At 46.9% G+C, this 23,608-nt stretch overlaps 1 protein-coding gene across 5 annotated transcripts in view; it reads right to left on the bottom strand.

Moving 5' to 3' along the window:
• PTBP2 (polypyrimidine tract binding protein 2) overlaps positions 1-23,608 on the bottom strand; it is a 50,343-nt gene that overhangs the window by 12,423 nt on the left and 14,312 nt on the right. For all 5 annotated transcript variants that reach the window (XM_054564960.1, XM_054564964.1, XM_054564963.1 and 2 more), the window contains exons 3-8: positions 23,176-23,251; positions 13,646-13,818; positions 12,569-12,712; positions 9,024-9,188; positions 8,827-8,937; positions 2,663-2,858 (exon numbers count right to left, since the gene is read on the bottom strand). In XM_054564960.1, coding sequence (XP_054420935.1) covers positions 2,663-2,858; positions 8,827-8,937; positions 9,024-9,188; positions 12,569-12,712; positions 13,646-13,818; positions 23,176-23,251 — 865 coding nt within the window. The remainder of the gene's footprint in view (positions 1-2,662; positions 2,859-8,826; positions 8,938-9,023; positions 9,189-12,568; positions 12,713-13,645; positions 13,819-23,175; positions 23,252-23,608) is intronic.

The following is a 23,608-nucleotide window of genomic DNA, read 5'->3' on the forward strand; positions in this document are numbered from 1 at the left end:
AAGTTTACGAGTTCATTTTACTCATGACAAACACAGATTTATCTGTCATTAAGGAAAGTTATTAAAATGCTGCTGAATAGCTGTGTTTTTATGAGAACCCTAATAATCCAAAAAAGTAAAAATTTAAATCTAAAATATCGCAAACATTTGTCTCCAGCAGTAATTCCCAACTCTCATTACAGTGAAGCCGCCCTGGGCTCTTCAGAAAGCGCAACGCCTGGGACCCGCACCACGTGCTTCCCTTTATGAACAAACGCCTGTTACACCTGCTCTCGATTACCAGCTATTTCCCCACCAACAGGTTTCCTATAGAAAGTATGCTTTGCTTTTTCTGTTAAGACCATGTCACGAGAGTGGCTAATTGCTACTTTATTCAACTCAAAATACATAGAAAGCTCTAACGTAAGTGTTCTTCATAAATATTACCTGCCCTAATTTTTGCTTTTGATTTATCTGCCGTAATTTTAAAAATGCAGACAACATGATCACGAAAAATTAATTACTTCTAGCGATTTTTCTAAAAGTGACCCACCCCTTAATTAATCACACTTCTTAAACATGATAAAATGATCATTATAATGATGTCTCAATTTATAATCTCAAGGATGTTTGCGCACCCTGTAATTTGAAGTAGACCATGTGTGTAAATCTGCCAGGTTTGTGACTATGCGCTTAGATGTCAGATTTCTAACTAAATAGAAAGCACCTCAGTGTCTGTCCCTTCTTGATTAAATTCTATTTTCTGAGAGACTGTATTTCTTAGCAATAAAAGAAAGCAGAAGAGCCAGGTATAAACACTAGTCTTTAAAAATTGTGTAAAATAAATCAATTAAAATTTCAATTCTGATTCCAAAGTAATTAAATTCAGTCAAGTGATTAGAGATACTATAAAAATTATACAAGGGAAATCCCCTAGATATTTGGCAGAAAAGAATTATCACCTACTACATGCATTCTTACAGAATAGATGACATAAAAAGATATCTATCCAGTATTTCTCTTGAACAAGTACTGTGTGAGGAAGACCACAGGAAATAGATTTGATCAATACTAGTTTGGTTGCACTTTGAAGTCACCGGATGATCATTATCACTGGAAGCAAAACACACACGCAGACCCAGCTGCCTTCCAGGAGGCCTGACCTCGCCAGCGCAGCCCTGGGTGTTTAAAGACACTTTAAACAGCAAGACCCTGAGGTGGCGCCTGATAAAGATCACAACGCCCACCAGATGTGCGGGGCGGGGTGCTCCCTTCATGTCCTGTAAATGGGTATTTTTGGATTGAGATGATTTATTTAAAAATACTTTTCCATAAACTGACCAGCTTATGTAAACAAAGCTGAAGAATCAGCTCATAAAAAATATAAACATAAGATCTTTAACATGCACTTTACATGTAGTGTGCATCCCAGCAGAGAGAACCCAGACAGCCAAACTCCAAGACTTACAAAAAGCTATTCAATAAATGTTATTTTTTTCTCACCAATAAAATAATACAATTTCTATCAGTAAAGACTTTAAGAATGTATAGTAATAATCATAAGCAAAAGCCATGTCACTCATTATTGTCTCTCTCAACTCTACCTTTAAAAATGGTGCACTTGAAATAGTCAATATTAATTTATAAGCTGGGTTGAGGGAATATAGGCTTAAACTAGGCCTATAAAGCTAGAGATTCTGTCAGGAGAGAATGTGGTCAACCCAAAGCATCTACAACAGTCAGGAGGAACAGCTATGGCTTGTGTCAGATGTAGCAGAAAATTCCAACAAAGGGTCAGTTTTGTCTGAAGTCACCAGAATTAATTTCAAGTATCAACCGCTTATTATGCTGTAGGGTGTTTCTGTTCATAAATATATCCCTTACATTACACATTTGCAAATGGCCAGCACAGATGTTACACATGCACAGTAAATAAATGTCTGTTTCAAAAATTATATCATGATAATGCTTTCTTTGTTTAAATGCACTGCAAGAGCTTGTATGGGACTCACCAATCTTGGCTTCAATATGGATAGAAACTGAAGATAACCTTGCAAGTGTCAGACATTAAGAATTTCTCACATACATCAAATAAAAAGAAACTAAAATTTCATCTTAAGTTATAGCTTAATTCATTTTACTTACAAAATAACATTTTCCCTTATTTTTTCTCCATCTGGACGCCATCAACTATTAGTTGCAAATGTTTGCCTTGTTTTTTTCTTAGGTGGGTCAAAGCCATTGTAGAACAAGGTGAAAAATAAATGATTAAGACAAAAATCAAATAAATCCCAAAACAAATTTTAAGGAGAATTCTCTCCAGTTTAAATCACACGTTTTTAGGAAGGGCAGATCCTGTCCTCCCCCTGGTCCGCGCTTCCTTACCACCTCACGGCCTCCGTGCCGCGCTAAGGAAAACGATCAGATTAGCCCCGACGAGTATGCCCAAGGGGCCTGGACCTAGACTCAGTCTTAGACAGTGTGACAGCAACTGTAAACTGTAAATATTTTATTAAAAACTCAGCAGTATTTCTCCATTAGAGCATCTCACCCGAGAGAAATAAAACATAACACACTTGGCTTACATTCCAAAATGGGGGGGTTCATTGTACTTACTGCAGTTTAACAGGCACTTTCCCTTTTGGCAAATGGAAGACAGGGGTACAGACAACAGAAATCATACCTAAGAGGGACGTCTCCTTGGCAAACGCTGCGGCGATAGCTGGGTCCAATGCAGGCTGTCCATCCCCCGATGGGAGGTCGGGTCGGGTATAATCCCTACTTTTATCATTGTTGTATTTTACATTCAAATTCACAAGTTTGGAAAAATCAATCCTTAGAGTACAGCAAGCGTTATAAATATTCTGACCATCTAGGGCCTGCAAAAGTGAATAAAGTGTATGAGCGACGTTAGGGAGTGAGTTAGCCAAAGCTGTGACTCTGACAATAAAACTCAACCACGAGAGCCGCACGCACAGCCGCTAGGAAAGGCCAAGGGCCCCCCCGGTTCCCTTGTGGCCCCAGCTGGACAGGAACGAGTCCTGCCTACTGCCACGTCCTTAGAATGGAAAGTGCTGCTCACATCTCACACACAGCCAGGCAAGCACGTGCACACGTAATTTAAAAAACCTGCAAGTAATTTAACTTTTAAAAACTAACAAGGGCCACAAAACAGTCCTGCAAAGTAGTACTATAATAGCCTGCATGATACTTTCCTTTTTGATTCATTACTTTATTTTATTTTATTTTATGTTTCTGCTGGATAGCAGTATTTGTAACAATTAGTATAGTTTTATGAGGTAACCTCCGTTCGGTCCCATGTTGTATGAAAGGCCTCAAGCCAAATAAACATCACTGATGCATACGGCATTCCCATGAAACGGGCAAAAGCTGCGACCGCCCTCCGCCGGAGGCGTTCGGCCCACTCCCGGAGCACACGCTGACCAGGCCGCGCGGTGACGCCCCAGGGGCTTCGGGAGGCACAGGGCCAGTGCCGGGGCCTCTCAGAATCTCCATCTTTCTCAGCTTGCAGAGCAGAGAGGGGAAGGGTGGCCCGCCCTGTCACAGGTCACCAGAAAGGGGACGCTAAAGACCACGCAAAAGACCAGGAGCAGGGAAGTGCCTCGGGGACAACGCAGGGCTGCACAGCTGCCACAGTCAGGCTCGCCAGCTCCTGCGCAGCCACCAGGCGCACCCGCGCTCGGCGCGAGCCTGGGCCCAGCCAGCGCGCAGGGAGCTGCAGTGCTGCTTTTTCGTAAGAATAAGCCTTCACTGGATGAAACAACAGTTCGAGAAGGAGGGCTGTGTGCCGTGCTTCTAGGAACCACTGCATGTGCGACTGTTCTGGCAGCAACACACACAGACAGGCCACAGCTCATGTCACCCAGGCTGAGGTCCGTGGGGTGTGTAAGTCGTGAACTGTAGTATTTTAAGAGTAAACCAACATTTTTTCCACATGCTTAACGCCTGAAAGGGAATTCTGTCGCCCGGGTAGGACTTTGAGCTGCCGTGTGGCTGGCTGAGGAAGTCGCCGGAACAGGCCTGGGGACAGGCAGGGGCACGCTCCCGCTGCGCACCCTCAGAGTTTGTAACTCATTCCGCTGTCCCCGCTCTGAAAAATACGCAGAATCAAGTTTATCTGAATGTGTCAAACAAAAACTAACCTAAAAATAATTCAATACAACTTCACCCATTTTAATACAGTATCGGTGAAAATGCACTTAAAGGGGCTGCGTGCGCACGGCGGGGTTTGAACTACACTTGCGCTGGGCAGGCCCCTGTGGCGTGCGAGCGGAGGCCACACACACCCCCTGTCAGCCGGAGTGACACAGAGAGTGATTCGACGCTCTGCGGTGAGGGCGAGCAGAGCCCTCCAGACAGGCACGGGCTCACTCGCTCCCGCCGCACCCCCGCGCAGGGGACCGCGAGCCACGCACCTGACCCTGTATCCCCGAGCCCAGCACTCGGACACCGGAAGGTAAGCAGCAAAACGCCCTCTTAGGTCACTACTCTGCTAATTATCACAGAAAAAGATCTGATTATCTTGTCAGAAAAGACCTGGCTTTTGGTCATAGGTTCTAGATTACAGAAAAAGTTTATTTGGGGCTGAGTTCCTTCCAAGCAATACTGAGGTTGAGTAATTGCCAAATCTCTGTTAATAAACATGCTAATTGTTAGAAAGCCCCCTAGAAAACTTGGGCATTTTCCTTTCAATTAAAAAAAAAAAACCCCAAAAACACCTCTCTAGGCTGGGGGAAGACACACGAGCATCGTGAAGCTCAGGAACTGTAAGAGAAGTCAGCACCTCCTGCTACGTAAGTGAGGACTGCCCCCCACACCGGGGGAGGGGCTGAGCCCCGGGCTGGCGCCCGCGGAACCCAGGCAGCGTCAACACTGGCAGAAGAGGGATGAACACAAATAAGGACGGAGAAAAATCAAATCAAACACAGGGGAAATATCTGCATAGTCGACACAAGAGTCATGGCTAAAACATGATAAAACCCAGGAAAGACACCAGACACAGACTATCAACAGCACAGTGAAACAATGCATGTGAATGAAAAATAAGAAAAGCCACAGCAAAACTATTTCCGTTTTAGTTCAATGCTGTTTAATTTTTATCTATGTCTCTTATTTTTCTGAGAAGATTGTTGGGGGGGTCACAAATTTAGTAGATGCTCAGGGAAATCTTAAGCTCCAAACTCTTTAAATATCTACCTTCATCTAGTCATGAAAAATTATCAAAATCAAGAGCATCAAAAGTTTCATTATAGAAATAAAATGCTTTAGACCGATTATTCACCAATATAAAACAGACCTGCAGACCATGTAGGATTTTCCTAAAACATCCTGAAACCATTAGTTTCTCATTAACCCTCCAACCGTAGCAGTGGACTAGGCAGGCTGTAAACACTAGAAGGGTAAGTGGAGCTCGGCAGACGGCAAGGCGAACGGAGAGCAGAAAGGACCGTTTCGTCGGCTCGCTCAAAGACACCGCGGGAGGCACCGAGCAAGAGGCCGGAGGGAAGGACGCGGTCCCACTGCTGCCCATTTTTTGGCACACTTATCTTCACTATTAGTAACGAATGAAATGCGATCTCCTAGGTGGAATCATTAATGAGAAAAAAATCCACTTACAGGCTGAAATAAAACGACCACGTTAAAGAACTTCCAAAAGACACTGTCAGCAGCCAATAGTATTCCTAGTAACAATACGTAACGCTACTGAAGAGCTGCTTCTAATAACATATGAGCAAACCAACAGCTGTTTTCTACCTGTGTGTTACAACTTCAGGGCTGTATATAACAATTTTCAGAAATTTCGCTGTTAAAAAGACAGGTATACTCCGGATGCATACAGTGGTTCCACGTCCGGAAAGGATGAAAACTGAAGCATGAAGCCCTGGTGAGGCTTTTCTTTGCCCCATGCACAGCTTGCCAAGAAACAAAATTCAAAAAAGACGTTTGGGACATTAGGGCATTTTCTTTAGTGAATGCAAGGACCACATAAAACCTTTACTTCTTATTCGGTAACGATGGCCACTCAGACTTGTGATCGCCACCCTCAATGGCGACCCTCAGAATACGCAGCGCCACCTCTCGCTTGTGACAGAAGCCTGCCTGGCGACACAGCAGCCTCAGCCGGACTCGGAGATGCTGCGGCCGGCCCCCGGCCCTCGCGCACAAGCCTCCACCTGTCCTCGGCAGAGAAAAAGCAAAAGCAAGAGAACGCCAACCAACCAGGCCCTGAGTTCAGGGCTCCCGACCCCCAGGCCGTGCTCTGCTGGCTCGGGCCGGCCCACGAGGCTCGGTCACAAGCAGCCTCTGTGATGAGACTGCAGGCACCTCGGGACCGCACCACAGCGCACCAGCAGGTGCACCCGGCCCACTGCGTGACCTCCAGTGCCGAAGACACCGTGTGCCTTCTATCCCTTGAAAAACTGTCCCTACGAGTAGAGAAGGAGGCTTATTCCTTGCGGGGAATTTTATACGACCTCCACAGTTCTAACCAACCTACAAGCATAGTAACTGCATTACAGAGTTCAGAACCAACGCCACGCATGCCGGGATGTGCACGGAGCGCCGAGAGGCGGACGAGACCTGGGGCACACCAGGTGCTGGGGAGCTGCGACGGGGGGGACAACGGCCTGCAAGGCCCCTCGCCGTGCTGGCTCCGGGAGTGCAGTGCAAACACAGCAGCAGACAGGCTCCCTCCTATGTGACTGGAGTCCAGCTGGACACAGACAGGTAACAAATCCAGCCCTGACGCGTGGTGGTCAGAACTAGGCAGGGAGGGATCTCGTCCAGAAGACGTCTCTGTACTGACACTTGAAAGGGGAAAACAAGGAGCTGGGCAGAAAGAGGCGAAGAGAAAACACAGCGCAAGCCAATGACTTCTGGCGAGCGGGGCTGGGGCGGTGAGACTGGAGAGGCACATGGAGGGCCGACGCAGCGCCTGCAGCCCCGCTCAGGGCTGAGGACTTCCTGCGAAGGACCATGGTCAGTGCCCGAGGGCCGCTGAGGAAGGAAGCCATGCGGCTCCCAGTGGAGCTCATCACTCTGCGCACCCTGGGGAGAAGCCCAAGGGGCGACCTCAGTCGGCAGGCCAGGGAAGCAGAGGCGAAGAGAGGGTGGCTCGGGGCAGCTTCTCACCCTGTGGCTCCTGAGCGGCAGCCTAGGGCCCTGCTGAAGGTAAGACGCCCGTGTCAGAACCCACCGACAGTGCCACTAGACACTCCGCAGCCAGCGGAACGCCGACCCGAGCGTCAGCCCGAGCGCCTGCGGCGCCGGAGCGCGTGACTCGGACTTCCACTGTGGGGGTCGCATGAGAGTTGGAGACCAAGGCTGGATTCAACAGACACTTGGGATGGAGACTCCCCAAGGCCGGTGACAGGCTAAGGAACAGGACCGAAGAAGGACGCCAGGTTCCCTGGCTGGTGACTGAGGCTGAGGTCGCACCTGGACTCTCACCAGCACAGGGAACAGCAGGGCTGAGCAGGGTTTGGGCGGGGGCGGGGTGACAGGAGCTGAACGGAACGGGGTCAGCCCGACGTGCCCCACGGTTCACCGGGAGCCAGGGGTCTGAGTGAGAGCGAGTGACACCAGCCCCGTCCGAGGCACAGAGGTGGGACAGCGCGATGGGAGAGGTAAGGCCCCCTGGGCAGGGGGAGGGGCTGGACGGAACCAGTCCCAAGAGCTGGGACTTGCCTACGTCAGAAGTACGAGACCGGGAGAGGAGCACGTTTGGAGAGAGTGGTTCGGTGTCACCTACAGGGTGGGTGAGACAGGGACTCGCCAGGGCCACTGGGGTCCCTGGTGACGCCGAGTAGAGCCCAGTCAACAGGGCTGAAGCCCAGTCACAGCAGGTCCAGAAAGGCGGGGCTACGAAGTGTGAACAGCAGACAGAGACAGCCTGTTTCCTTACGAAGTCAGGTTATAAGCAAAAAGGGAGGAGACAGGGCAAGGCCAGACGGAGGGAGGAGGACAGCTAAGGGTGAGCCATTTAACAGGGAGAGGCTCACGCGTGCCGGAAACAGCAGCGGGAAGCGGCCGACATGGGGAAATGGAGGCGGCAGACTCTGCACGGGAGTGACAGTGAGAGTGAAGGGGAGAGAGAGGCCAGGCAGAGCCGACGGAGACGGCCGGCCTGACGGTTTGTGGACGGAGCGGTCACGTGAGCTGGTCCAGCACGGGAAGCCCGAAGAGGCAGAGGGACGGCGGGTCTAAGGGAGAGGCTCGCAGGCTGACGCGTGTGCAGAGGCACGCGTGTGCAGCTCCCCGGGCAGCCCCAGCAGGGGAGGACTTCACCTCTTCCCACAGCCTCTGACCCTCCACGCGTGACCACAACAAAAATGGAAGTGATGTGAATGAAAAGTAGACTAGGAACCTATGCAGAAAACCTGCCTCTTAAGGAAAATCTTTATAAAGAACGTTGGGTGTGGTCGTGAATACACTGAGAGCCTGTCACAGCATCTGAACCACACGTGCACTGTTGCATGTCAGCCGAACCCCCGAGAGCGCTAATTAAGCGCGCTGGGACTCCGCTGGGAACAGTCTTAACCCAGGTGTGCGTCCACAGCACAGCCACGACACTTTTCAACCTAAGCAAACAAAAATGCAAAAGTAACATAAGCCTGTAGATAACTACAGATGACTATCCTTAAATATAAACATTTCCTTTTCACCGCAAATATCAAGCATGTCTAAGATTACCTTAAAGATACCAATCTACAAGGCTACACGAAGTTACATCACTATCAGTAACATTAGTAACATCAGCCGTATGCAAATGTGTGTGCATCGGCCTACCGAAAATACCACTATTTAAAAAAAAAAGTCTGGACTTACGAGTTTTGCTTGTTGTGCATTTACTGGATCGCCATATTGGAGGAGAGCTTGAAACTGGTTATTTTTTGTAAATGTGATTATCTTCAATACAGCACCAAACTTAGTGAATATCTGGCAAAACAGTAAAATGAACACGTCACTGACGATGTCACTCTTTCCCCCGGCGCCGGGTCCCGCGCGAGCGCGGCGGCCCATACCTGGTGGAGGACGTCCAGGGTCACAGGGTAGTACATGTTGTCGATGATGATTCTGAGCACGGGGCTCTGGGCGGGCGTCACGGCGCTCTCGCTGACGGCAGCGCCGCTGAGAGGCGTGCTCGCTGTCTGCACGGCTGTCACAGCCTGGAGGACGGCCTGGGCGCGCTGACATGGGGAGACAAGCGCTTTAGGGAGACAGCCAGTCTTTTCTCTTACACTCTGCTGCCTGCTACGCTATTAGCTCATTTTTCCCCTAAAACACATATAAATAAAATAGAACGCTCAACTAATCTCTGAGCCAGGCATCGTCTGTTTATCATTCAAATATCCTAGCATTTACTTCAAAACAATCATCTAGGGTTGGGACCAGTGCTGAGCAAGCCGAGAGAGGCAATGCAAGTTATTTATATTAAGACGCAAGTATGTTTTCTGATAATACAGCAGAAATATAGTCAGAAAATGTAAACAGAAACTTTTAGAGAATAAAACTTCAATCTAATGGTATTCATTCTATTAAAAAGGTAAATGGTAAACCTCAAGAAGGGCGTTACTGTATTATCTAAAAGATCTCCCATAAATCTTATTATTTCTAATACAATCTTAAGAGTATTCACAGTACAATTTAAATCTTTTTTCATACTGGTGTAATTCTGACACTAAAATTTCTAGGAAAAAAATGGATGTACACTATAGTGTAAAGCCATTACCTTTTCAGGAATACTTCAAAACATCTAAAATATGGAAGACATTTTCCATACATGCTCTGACATATAATACACAATCAAAGGTAACATGTACTACTATTTTATGGATGACTAATAAGATATTGCTAATAAACCATGACATCGAGCACTGTAACACACATCTCGATTGCTGAGATTTTAAAATGTGAAAAACTATACGTGTATAGAATGGAAGCAGCACAGTATTTTTCAGAAATCTGTCAACTAAACCGCATGTTAAATGCTCCAAAATGACCGCCTTCACCACTACCATCATGCTCTGCCTGTTATTACTGCGACAAGTTCGCTGATAAGAAAATCATTTCTTTCTGCCTTACCTGGGGTCAAAAAATCACTGTAAAAGGAAACAATTGTTAAGTGTAACAATGACAAATACTCCACATTGCTTTCGAGTTTAAACAAGCTGCCTGGCCGGCAACTGGGAACACCGACTGAGCTCAGAGACGCGCGCGCCAAGGAAGGAGGGCGCGAGAGCCGCCGGGCGCATGGGTAAGCGGGTGGCCAGCGCGGCAGCTCGGATGCCACAGCTGGGAGGGGCGGCCCGGCCGCTCGCTCAGCCGGCGCGCGGGCTAGGCACGTGCCCCTTTCCTGGGGAGGCGACCGCTAACACTCCCGGGGTAAGCACTGTGCACCGGATCAACAGGCGGCACACCTTAAACTGACACAGTGTCACGTGGCAATTACAGCTCAAGAAAGCGGAGGGGGAAATGGTCATTTCACTGAAATACTATATAACCAGGGAGCATACACAGCTTGTGACGCAGAGACCACATCCTCCCCTAGTCAAACCTCCTCGTGCAAATGCTGACCGAGACGACCTATGGCCCTCGCCAGGGAGCTCCACCAGTTAGAGTGCCATCCGTATGTGCCGAGTGCCGAGGCTGCGGGTCTGATACCAGGACAGGGCACGTGCTATTGACAGACCCAACCAACCAAGGCATAAACAAGTGGAACAACAAATCGGTGTTTCTCTCTTGTTCTCTCTAAAATCAATCAATAAATTAAAAAATTTAAAAAGATAACCTCTAACTTGGTTAGCTACAGTGACTAATTCAAATCCAACCTTCTGAAACACATGATATTTAATACAATAAAGACACCTGCACTACAGTGGAGCACACAGCTAAAAAGGAAGAAAGGGGGATACAAAGATTTCTAGAGCCACGGCATTTCCTACACTGTGTAACGAGCGATACAGCAAGTCCTCCCCTCACGCCCTCGGCAGGTTCTCTGAGCTGAAGCAGGAGGACCAGGTGAACCCTGTTTCCTCGCAGGCTAACAGGCACAGACGAGAGTGAAGCCCACTGCCTTAACGAAACCTGTCACTTAAATAGACCATTGCGATGTCATTTTCTTCAGTAGTGAACATGTCCTTCCCCGAGTATAAAATTTTAACAAGCGTGGAAAGTCATGGCCAAGGAAAGCACAATCTGCTAATCCAAATAATGGAGTGTCTTTTAAACTGGAACCACGTGACCACGGCACACTCTGCAAGGGTGTAAAAGGTTAAACCTTCTCACCCTGTCTGCTTCCCCCGCCCACCCCTCACCAGTACCACCTTGGGTACCCTTCCAGAAAGACCATACGTGCTCCATACAGCCATTCCATACAAGCACCTAAGTTAATGTTTAGCCAGACGTCTATTTCCCGCACTATTCACTGTCCTCCATCTTCCTTTTTTAGCTTAACAATGATCATTCCTAACAATTTTCCATTATTATTAACAAATAACTTCATATAATTTTAAATTCACAGGGCAGAGCTGGCTTGGGAAAACAGGTTTTCATTAAAACTTCTTACTGAAACATCAGATACACACAGAAAAGAACACAAATTGTAAGCGTTTGCCACTCAGTAAGACATCACAAACCGGGCCCGCCGGCCCCCGAGATGCCCGTCTCGACTCCCAGCGGAGCGCGCTCTCCACTGGCGCAAGGCACACTCGCGCTTTCTCCGCTTCCAGCGCCGGAGATGCATGGCCATGTCCGACTTGGCCTGATTTCTTTCCATAACGTCATTTCTAGGACGCACATCCATGGTTTGCAGTTACCAGCAGCCTGTTCGCTCTTTTTTGCCAGACGATGTTCCAGCAAATGCTATGCGGCACACAACACAGTCTACCCTCGTTGAGCGTCTGGCCGTGCCTGGCTGTGGGCTGCTACACCACACACCATCGGCTTCCTCGCTCGCATCTTCCCATGCACACCCACGCACAGACCTCGCAGGCAAGTCTGAACCCGTTCTTATACTAGTTCCAAAAATACAGTAATTTTAAATGTCTTCTATAATACATCACATTTTAAAAAGATCACTAGCTTCATACATTCTCAATTCTTAACATACGCCACCCCCCGAAACCATTAAAACATCTTCAATAGGAATTTTTCCATAAGAAATTAAGACCTATAAAAAGTCACACAACCAAAGGCATTGAACTTATACATTAAATCCAAGCAGCCAAGTTAGAGCAACAGCTTATGCTAATGGTCCCACCTGAAAAAGTTTCTATACAAAAATTTTAACTAGCAACAAGAAAAAGAATATTTTGCTGAGGACCTTAAAAACACTGAAACATACTATTTAATTAAATCATACTGTATGAATTAGGAAGAAACCTTGGTTACTTCTGTAAATAAACATAATATTTAACACTTAGGGAATACTGCAAGCAAATGTCTTAAAAGTAACAAGGAAATAGCCGTAGACACAGCTTCAGAGCGATTCAAGCCTGACTTTCTGTCCCTGTGCCTAGGACCCCCCAATGGGCTGCGGGCCACGCCAGGCGCGCCTGCGCGTACTCACTTGGTTTAACGTATTGTCGGTTTTCAGCTCTTTGTGGTTGGAGTACTGGATATAGATTGGTTGGTTACGAAGATGAGGGGTCACAGCAGAGTAGTAATTAACCATAGTAATAGCTGCTTCCTCTGTTGCTAGTTCCAAAAATGCCTAAAAATTTAAATGCAAAAAAAAATTTAGTAGTATTATGAATTGAATTCAAGTAAGTGTTAGTATTTGTCTCACCTATTCGTCTAATTAGAGAAACCAGCACCTAGACTGTAACCCTTTGCGCTCCTTGAGACACTCCAGCGGGCGGCACCGGAAGCCCTTCACCGAGGGCAGGCACCCCGAGCGCCACCCTCAGAAGCCAGCCTCCCACCCCACCGCCCAAACGCTGCAAATGCACTTCCCCAACAAAAGCAAGAGAGAAACCAAACCAGACATTTTCTAGCATCTGAACTTTGCCACTCCTAACCTAGAGAACAGAAGGAGTTCTCAAAGTTGTTTCTCAAAATCATTTTTAAAGCAGTGTAATTTAACAGAGGGAAAATGTTAAAAATGTCATGTTATAGTAGCATTCAAGAGAATGTTGCATTCCCTCAATCCTTCTGAAGGCATTAGAAGTCTGAAACCCAACCTGACCTTCAACAGGCCTGAACCTGCTGCGACAGGCGCGGCTCGTCGGGGAGGACAGTCTGGGTCACCGCTTTCTCCGAACGCCCTTGAGGATTTCCATGGAATAAGCTTAAAGCCAAGGCACCACCAGCGCCCCCTCTGATTTCCGATATTACAAAGGGCAGAGCCACAAGGACAGAAACACAGCACTTCGCCTGCATTTTCCACACTCTCGCTGTAACGACTGCTCCACCGGAGTCCCCGAGGGAACTCAAGAGGCACAATCTGGAAACTACAGTCCGTCCTTCACCAGCTCCTGGGCGTCGGTTCCCGGGAGCCCCCACGAGAAGAACCAGGCTCCTGTTACCTGTTCTTCCAGAAAGTAACTCAGTGCCGTCCAGTCTACCCTCTTATCAGGAGACAGCCAGTTCACACCCCCCGAGGAGCTGGGAGCCGAACGTTCGTTAGGCCCTGAAAGCAGGATACCTGATTCTTCCCTTTCAGCATCAGGATGTTGGTCACCTTTCCAAAAGGTAAGCCTAAAGCGATCACTTCCGTTTCTGTCACCTCGCCCGGGAGTTTTCGAATGTGAAGAACACGAGAAGGAGCACCATCCATTTTATCTTCTCCTTTAAACTTTTTACTGTCATTACCATTGGCTGAAAGACATTAGTAAAATAGTCTTCATTGTATTAATTTTCTTTATCTGGATTAAAAAACAAAACAATTTTTATAAAAGAACTCACAAACACAGCTGAGTATCCGGGAATAATTCCTAAAAGTTCAGAAACTGAAGTTACAAAGAAAGAAAGAAAATCCTATCCACCAATTACTTACGATTACTACTGGGTGAATGTTTCTGAACAGCATATATATATAAAGTAGTCAGTGATAAAGCACAAATGTAAAAATGTAATTTCATAAAGAAATTGTCCAGTGGCTAAAGAACATAATTATCTTGCAATTTAATCATATTATATACTGACAAAATCTTTTTAAAGTGTAAAAAATTGAGGTAACAGATATTACGGAGATTATAATTTTACCTGGGAAAGTCTAAATTGTTCAATTTGGGAAATACCATACTCAAAACTGGGATCAGAGGAAGCAATACTGTAAAAATAATTATGTAGTCAATCCACATTGTACTTCTCTACAAGGAGCCTCTACTAACTTAATGCTACCACCTAAATACCTAAATATCTTATCGCTGCCGACACCCAGACGTCATGGGCTTCGTCACTCTGACCTCTGAAGTGACTGCAATGAAGGGTCCTCGCCCACTGAGAAGTACGCACACATATTCTATCTCGTATGTAATTCTGGGTACTTCAGGGCACTCCCCCAAACATTCAACAGCACCGATAAGCTCCACTATGCATGACGCACACCCCCACCAGTGTCTGCCACGCTCCACAGCCATCTCCCCTCTAAGTGTCCCCCAAGCCCACGCACAGGCCAGCGGTGTGAACGCTGACTGAGCGCGGAGAACGGCCGCGGCCGCGTTTCAGGCCCCAGGACTCAGCAGTGACCGAGGTCTGTGAGACGGACGTTCCCTGGCCGTCCTCCCCCTCAGTCTCGGGTGGGAGGTCGGCCAAGCAGCCCGAGAGCCCTGTTCCTACAGGGGTAAGCGCCGCGGCGGAAGTGGTGCGCTGTGAAGGGAGTCGGCGGAGGGCTGGAGGCGGGTGGCGGGGTAGGGACCTGCCTGGACGACCAGGGAGGGTGTCTCTGAGAGGCAACATGTGAACTCACCTGGTAATTAATTTGCCAAGTCTTAGTTAAGTCATACTCTACTCTTGAGAGTTTCACTCCAGTTTATATGAATAGCCAGCCAATGCATGCAAAACCCCCTCAGGGAGGCTCTGCGCAGACCGAAGTCAGGACTCCGGCTGCTGGGCGCAGGACAGGAAGCCGTGCTGGCCAGCGCTCCTCACTGCAGAAACCGGGGACCACAGGACGCCCCCCGCCCCCCGCGTCCCCCCGCGGAACACCTGCGCGCCTGGGCACCTGAGCTTATCCGAAAGAAGGGGCTGAATCTTCTATTTTGTGGCATCTTACCTAACAAAACCATCACTAGGTCTGTTAACTAAAAGTGTAAATTAAGCCAAAGCTCAAAAAACTATACCTTAAAACAAGTAACTGGCATACGAAAGTATAGTCTTTATTGTGTTAAGACTTTTCTTGTCAAAGCGGCATGAGCGCAGGCCCCTGACAGTCTGTGGTCTTGTTTACTCACTTGCTTGAGTAACAAGGACAAATACTTTATAATCCGACCTAGAGCCCCAGGAATTACAAGTTACGGTTATCAGAGAACTCGGAACAGCACATTTAGGTTTTTCCTATTGAATCTGTCCTTCTTCTGGCAAAGGGCAAGAAAAAAACACCAGAGTAAAGATACTATCAACACTGGGCATACGGGGGGCGGGGAGGATGACCTTCCCTTTTCAAAATGACTTTTAGAATATGATCCCCTAAGGCAAAAGGCCGCCTAACCCTATTAAGAGAATAGACTAGTTTGCATCAGTATTTGACACTCACTTCCCGTTCCCCACATGCCAGCACTGCACAACTCCAAGAACGCTCCGATTCTGACCTACTGACGCCATTTACTGACAAAAGCCACTTAAGTGGCCCACGGTCAGAAAGCTCCTAACTGGTCACAGCAGGGAGGGGCCTCCCCGCAGCCTGGCGGCCCAGCGCTGCAGCAGGCTCCCGGGAGGGCTCCCACGCCAGGGCCGCGGAGACCCCGCAGGCCCCCACCGGAAATTCACGCCTCACGCCACCCGGCTCCACCGTGTTCACTGAGTTAGCGGTTTCAGAGGGTGGCTACTCAGTAGTCGTATTTTAGTGAAAACCTTCATTTTAAACGACGATACTGTGCGAATGGGAGATGGGAACAGGAGGGCCTCTGTAAGCGCACAGCTAAGCCCACAGCTAAGCCCACTTCCACAGCTGAGCAGACCCCGCCCGGGGAAAGCAGAGGGCAGAGGAGAACGCACCGCCCTCCACTCAGGAGGCGGCCAGGCCCCGCCGCGCCCGCAGACAGCGGCACAGGACCGCTGGCCGTCCCTGGGCCGTGCACTGTCCCAGGACCCCTTCCCTTCCCGCCCCCAGGGAAACCCAGAAGCGTTGGTTTGGGTACGCAGCACCAAAAACTAGAATAATTCTTAAGAATTTAAGTAATAACAGATGTAGTAATGCTTCTGCTTCTGCGTATATATTGCATATATAGTGTAGAAATCTTTAATTAAACCATTTTCCATATATTATTCAGCCTCCTTAAAGCCTTTTGCTTAGGAAGGATATCTACTCATAAACTCACAACAAAAAGAATGTAAAAGCTGTTTCTATGCGGCTCTGTCTCCTGCCAACCCAGAAGCGGCTCTGCGCCTCCTTCCGAATGACCACGCGCCTCTCTGCTCCAGCCCCGCCCTCCCGCCCGCGGCCGGTTCTGTGCCAGCTGCAACCTGCGGTGTCACGCGAAGGCCTCGCCTAGCCCGGGGGACTTGCTTCATGCGCCTGCCACCCCCAAACTCTCTGCTCTCGTGCCCCCCGGCCTGCCGAGCTGCCCTGCTTCCCTGGCCCGCCCAGTGCCCGCTGGGAACCCTCTGCTTGCTCTCGCCATGGCCCAGTTCCCCAGGTGGTTGTGGTCCTAAGCTCCTTCCTGCCTTTACTCACTCAAGTAAACACTGCAGCACCTTCTCATTTAATTTGAAAATGTATTATTTTAGTCCCACACATTCACCAATCTATTTTTAACTGCATAACATCCTATTACATACATTTCAAAAACTCTGTATTACATCTCTCCATGGAAACTACGTCTGTCCATGGAAAACAGACTAACAAAATATAAGTACATTTTCATTCTTCACGTCTCTCAGACTCAAGCACTTGTAAGTACTGGTAACCTCCTTTATCAAATATGATAGTGAAAGACAAAGCAGTTTAACTCCAAGCAGTTTTGGAGTTCAGGGCAATGCGCAGTGTTACAGAAGCTGGCTTTAAAGAAATAATCGGAGCTAAGAAAAATGGATGCTCACACTCTTTGCATTCCTATACAGGAAAAGAGAAAGTCCACAGAGTTACCGGGGAACACAGGCGGACACAGGCAGACGGAACCTGCGTTGCCCTGCCGGCGCCCGGTGGGCTCCCACAGCCAGCAGGCAGACGCTTTACACGGGTCACCGTAAAACCTGGCTGTAACCTTGCATTTCCAAGCGGCTGCGGAGCCTAGTGGCCAAAGCGCCTCCCACACGAGGTGGAAAGAGAGAAGGCTCCGCCAGAGGAAGGCTCCCACCGCCTCGGTGCGCAGGAGGCTGCGCCGCCAGAGCCCCGCCGATACCCGCATGGAAACCACACGCGGGAGCGCTCTCAAAGCGTGACAGTGAGGCGAGATGACACGGCACCGACACCGTCCGCACAGAGATACGAACATGAAACTCTCAGAGTTCTGAGTAACGTGCACCAGTATTTATGGGACGAGTTCAGTTTTTGAGTAAGACAAAACGCCCCGCTTTGAGTGACAATAAATCCTGCTATTATGAAACAATAACATGTAACACCAGCAGAAATAGGTGTCCCCACCTTAAAGGGATATTCCAGTTCCACAGCTCTAAAGAAACGACTCGAGAGAGACCAATATCCAAGCCTCTGCCCCGCTGCCAAATGTTACAAATGTCATTCAATAAAATTTAATTCCAGTACTCGTTGGGGCTAACTGTATTTTGAAATATCTTACATTCTGAAGAAGGAACTAGTTTATTACTAAGTAAGCCTTAAAGTACTGGGTACTTTATATAAAAATATGTAAAAAAATATATTTACCCAGGACAAAGTTTCCAGTAACATTAACTTTTCTCCTGTCTAAAATTACTTTTTCCTTGATGTAAAACAATCAGTAGAAAAACTCCTGGACAGGGAAAGGCTGCTGAGAGAGATGCTGACGGAAACACGCATCTACAGTCAGGTCCATCAGAAGCAACGTTCTGGATAAAGCCGGAGTGTAAGAATGCAATCCTGTGCTGCATCTGCTAACTATAAAAGTATCCTTGTAATAATGTCTGTACAAGTCCTGTTTTGAGACACCTGAACACAAAGGTGTAGTTTTCCAGGTAAGCACAATGCCTAACTTTGAAAGGCTTGTTTATGCTCTTTGAAGCATCAGCATTCACACTGGGGCCTGTCGGGACATGTACAGACTCTCATCTTCCTATGTTAGGAAAAAAATCTTTAAACTCAATGCCCCCTCTGCACATAAAGGTAAAGCATGTTGAGTGTGTGCGTTGCTTCTGTTACAACGAGGCTTCAAGGAAGTCCACTCTGTCACCACAGATTCACTCTCTGGTTACCAAGTGCATTAACTAGTGTTCCTAAATGTGCTTTAAAAAAGGAATACAGTAAGAGATTCTTCTTCTTTTCAACAAAAACAAGTCTTCTTTTCCACTTCTTCCCTTTGTTAATGGAACCATATCATCCATCAAACTGGTGGTCCTAACAAAACTCGTGATATTGTTCCCAGTCTACTTCCAAGTCACTCAGACGTCCTGATTTCTTGGTAGGTTGTTTCCTCCATGTCCGGAGACCCTAAATATCAGGGTCTCAACATCTCTCGATTGTTCTGCTTTTAAACTGTTCTCCCTACCCCCGCCCCTCCCAAAAAATACAAACACAACTAAAATCTTCTCTAAAGCATCAGTCTGGTAAAGCCCAAGCTCCTTAGCGCAACAAACTGAATCCTGGCTCTAGACCAGCGCCTACGAGGACCCCCTTCTGTCCTTCCCTTCGCGCATGTGACGTCCGGCAAGACAAAGCCGTGAGGGCTGCCGGTTCCGGCGGGCACCCTGCTGCTTCCAGCACTTCGGTCTGTTTTACTAAGGCGACTTTGTTCGCTGATGTGCAACACGCCCATCGCCACAGACCATCCCCTTGTCCTCCTGTCTGACTCCAGGGCCCGCAGGCACCCACTGTGTACCAAAATTACCTGCCTGCTCCCTCCCCCTACGGAACAGAATCTCACAGTATGCGCCCTTTTGTGTCTGTCCGGCCCCTTCACTTCCTGTAACGTTGACAAACGCCCACGCATGCCGCTGCACGTACTAACAGCCCTTCTGTCACGGAGGAGCAGGAATCGGCTGCGTGGCTGTGCCACAGGGCACTGATCCGTCTTCCTGGCGGTAAGAGATACGTGGGTGTTCCCAAGTATGTGCCCATTCTGAGGGCAGACCTGTATATGTGTGTTTGTCCAGGCCGTGCACATACATGGGTGAAAACCTAGTAGTGAAAGTACTGTGTCAGAGGGTAAGTTTATGCTTAACTTCGAAAGAAACTGACAGCCTGTGGTTTAAAATGACTTTCCATTCTTACCAGCAATGGAGAGTAACAGTTCCAGTCGCTCCACATCCTCATCAACATGTGCTGTGGTCATGGTTTAATTTTAGCCTAGATCCTCTACTTGGTCGGAAGCAGCATCTCACAGCGGTTATAACACGTGTTTTCCCGATGACTACTGTGTCTTGTCCTGTGCGAACCCGCCATTCGCATGCCATCTACTGTCTATTCTTAAACATCAGGCTGCTCTGACTCCCTGAGGGGGAAGGATTCCTTGCCGCCTCGGAGTCCGGGCCTCCGGCAGATGTGTGTGCTGATGGTGCCTGAAGGAGTCTTTTCTCCCTGTCGGCGCCTTGCTTTTTAACCGCCTTAACAACATCTTTTAATGAGGAGTTTTTCACTAGATAGACGCTATAGTCTATAAATGGTTAGTGTTTTCTGTGTCTTCTCTAAAGCAATCTTCATTTACCCCAAGGTTGAAAATATATTCTATATTTGTTTCCCCTTAATCGCTTTATAGATTTAGTTCTTAGGTTTAGGTATAGAATTCATCTCACTTTTTGTACAGTGTGAAGAAGGTTTGAGTTTCTTATTTTTCCATATGTGTACCGAACTGTTCAATACACCTGTTAAAAAGACTTCTCTTTCCCATTTCATGACCAAGGCACTGTTTTCAAATTGGTTTTAGTTACTCTAGGTCTTTTTTTATGTCCACATAAATTTTAGAATCAAATCATCAATTTCAATTCAAAAGCCTGTTGGACCTGACTGATTAATGTAGACTCAGTTCCATGCCAATTTGGAGAAAAATGACAATCTTAGCATATTGAGCCTTCTATTCATGAACAGGGTTTATCTATTTATTTAGGTCCTTAATTTCTCACTGCAGTGTCTTGTAATTACCGGTGTAGACACCGTGCAGGTATTTTGTTAAAAGTTATTGCTTGATACTGCCTGATGTTTCTGTGTATGGATTTTTAAATTTCATTTTCCAATAATTTGCTAGTAACATCAAGGAAGTCTCTGCTCGTGCATCCCGACCCTGCGTCCTGCGGCCGCTCTGGGCTCGCTGCCCAGCTCTGCCCCTCTGTGAGCCCCGTGGGCTCCCACGGGAAAGACCGCGCCGCCCGTGGCGAAGGCAGTGCTCGCGCTTCCCTTCCGACCTTCGTACTTTTTATTTTTCTTCCATGAACATGAGCAAAAAGCTAAAGAGAAAAGCGGTGAAAACAGACATCCTTATTCCATTCCTCTTATTAATAAAAGAACATTCGGGTTTCAGTATTTCGGTATTCAGAACAGAATTTGTTATAAGCTCTCGGTAGACCTTATCTACCTTATATACCTTTCTCTTTCTAGTTTTCTGAGAGATTTATCACGAATGGATGTTGTATTTTTGTCAAAATTCTTCCTCCTCCTTTATTCTATTACTGTGATAGGTAAGTTAATTTTTGAATGTTAACTCTTACGGTCCTGGGGTAGGCCTCAGACAGTGGTCATGAAGTGTCTTTTCTAGAATGCTCTACAGAATTTGCTCGCCTTTGTGGGGAGGTCTGCATTTATGCTAATGAAAACTATTCCCATGAAATCTTGGTTTCCTCTCCGTCAGGTATTGCCAGTCACAGTGGCTTTGTAAAGTTAAGTAGGTAGTGTCCCCTCCTCCATTTTCTAAAAAAAGTATATTGAAGATGGCGATTATTTCTTTCTTTGAAGATTCATAAGATTCAACAGTGAAACCACCTATGCCTCGGTGGATTTATTAAAACTTCAGTTTGTATAATCGATACAGAGCTAATCTATATCTATCTGGAATAACGGGTAGGTTAGTTCTGGTAAATTACATTTGTAAGGAAATCTATTTCATCTAATTTGGTCAGTTTATTGGCACTGCCACTGTTTGTAACATTGCCTTATTCTCCTTCTACACTGTGTAGAATCTGTAGTGACTATCTCCATTTTCATTCCCAATATCGGTCATTTATGTTTCATTTCTTTTCTTGATATTTAAACCTTGTTTTCTAATATGGGTAGTCTCTAATAGAGACAGACAGGTTATCTATTACAGGTATAGACCTATTTCCCCCCCAAGCACTTCTTGGGCTGCATCCAATGAATTTTGATGTATTTTCATTTTCATTCAGCCAGAAATATGCCTTTATATCTTGATTCATGTGTTTCAGAGTTGCGTAGTTCAAGTTTTAAATATTGGGTTATTTCCTAGATTTCTTACTGTTTTTAATTTCTGTTAAGTTCTACTATAATCAGATACTATATGAGCTTCCAACCATTTGAAATTTACTGAGAATTACTTTACGTCCTCACTTATGGCCTATCATGGAGAACCTTCTATGTATATGTGAAACCTCATGCCGTATGTACAAATTCAGCTTCATGTCACAAGGACTACGCTTGGTACACTCTTCATTCTAAGCTTCACTTCCCTGCTCCCCCAGGGACAGACAAGGGTACATGTGCGAGGCCGACGCACAGGCCAACCTCAGAGATGACGTGGGAGCGCCAGACCCCGCCACAGAGCGAGACCTGTGATAGGAGGCTCCTAATTTCTTTTGCTGATGTAGGGTCTTGCCCTCAATTTGTAAAACATGCCACATATGTGAAGCACAATAAAGCAACGCACAGTAAAACGAGGCCTGCCTGCACATACAAGCAGTGGCCGCCTGAGAAATTTCTGTACTTCCAGGTTTTCAAGGTCCTTTTACTGCCCAACACATTTAATTCCTCAAGCAAGTAATTCAGGAAAGATTTTTAGGAAAAAAAGGAACTTGGTCTTCAGTAAAAAATGCAAAATGCAGGGTTATAAGGCAAACTGAATCAATCACCAGATTAAACTACCAACAGATTAAAATTTTGGTCTGTCAGCCATAAAATGAAGGTTTAAGAATTAGTCTGTTTACAGATCTAACAACAACATTCTTTCAGACAGATACAATCTTTTAGAAAGCCCCTAACTATGAAGATTAAATAAGTTATCTTAAATTTCCAAGTAGATAACATAAAAAAATTAATTTAAAGATGCAAAATATTGTTACAGCAAAGAGTTGAAAGCAGAGAATAAAGACAACTATGTAGTTGAAATTTTGGGTTTTATTTACAGTTTGGGCTTTAGGTTTTGTGAACCAGAGAACTGAAAGAACTTTATGACACACAAAACACAAAGGCTAAAAACAAAAGCATCGAAAGGGTGAGGGCGAGGGAACTTGTAACATGAAAGGAAAATGACTGTTTTTGTGATTTAAAAGCAATCAGAGTTTCTGTCCAGGGAAGTCTCCATCTTCAGGTTTTTTCAATTGACACTTGTATGCTCTAGTAAGGGCACACATATGCTCTAGTAATGGCACGCGCGTGCTCTAGTAATGGCTCACGTATGCTCTAGTAAGGGCACACATATGCTCTAGTAATGGCACGTGCGTGCTCTAGTAATGGCTCATGTATGCTCTAGTAACGGCACACGTATGCTCTAGTAATGGCACGTGCATACTCTAGTAATGGCACACATATACTCGAGTAATGTCACATGTATACTCTAATCGAATTCCCTCTAAAATGTGTCAACAAAGAGCATGTGAAAATGAAGGCTGTTCTGGTAAAACAGACCCAGTTGTAGCTGTGACGCCCTGCTGCACAGAGTGGCAAACAAGGACAGACTGGTAAAGAGAGTTGAGACTTACCTGTCACCACCATGCCGCTCATGTTAGAGTTTGGGCTACTGAGAACACTACCTGAGAGCAGTTCGTCAGATCCTCTCTATAAAAACAAAAACCAACATAAGACATCTTTAAATTTAAAAATATCAATCCGAAAGTCTGTCACTTATCTGTGAACTTTCATACACTCCCAGACAAAGTGCCAGGTGTTACTCTACCGAGAACAGCGAGAATGCTGAATCCCTGACACACAAACCTGACTCGAGCGCGGGCCGCACCCTCCCCCCCGAGGCCAGCGGAGCCCTTCTCTCCCACTCGCCCCGCCCCCAGACAGCGCGTGGGGAAACGGCGAGGCTCCCCTGCCAACGCTTTGGGGGCCTGCCCCCGTTTTCAGGTCCCGTCCACAGCCGCAGCGGCGGACTTGGTCGCAAACGTTCTGTGCACCCGCCAACCCCAC

This window comes from Pteronotus mesoamericanus, unplaced genomic scaffold, assembly GCF_021234165.1.
Source record: "Pteronotus mesoamericanus isolate MK-2021 breed Mesoamerican mustached bat unplaced genomic scaffold, CSHL_Meso_final scaffold_99, whole genome shotgun sequence".
Classification (NCBI taxonomy): Eukaryota; Metazoa; Chordata; class Mammalia; order Chiroptera; family Mormoopidae; genus Pteronotus; species Pteronotus mesoamericanus.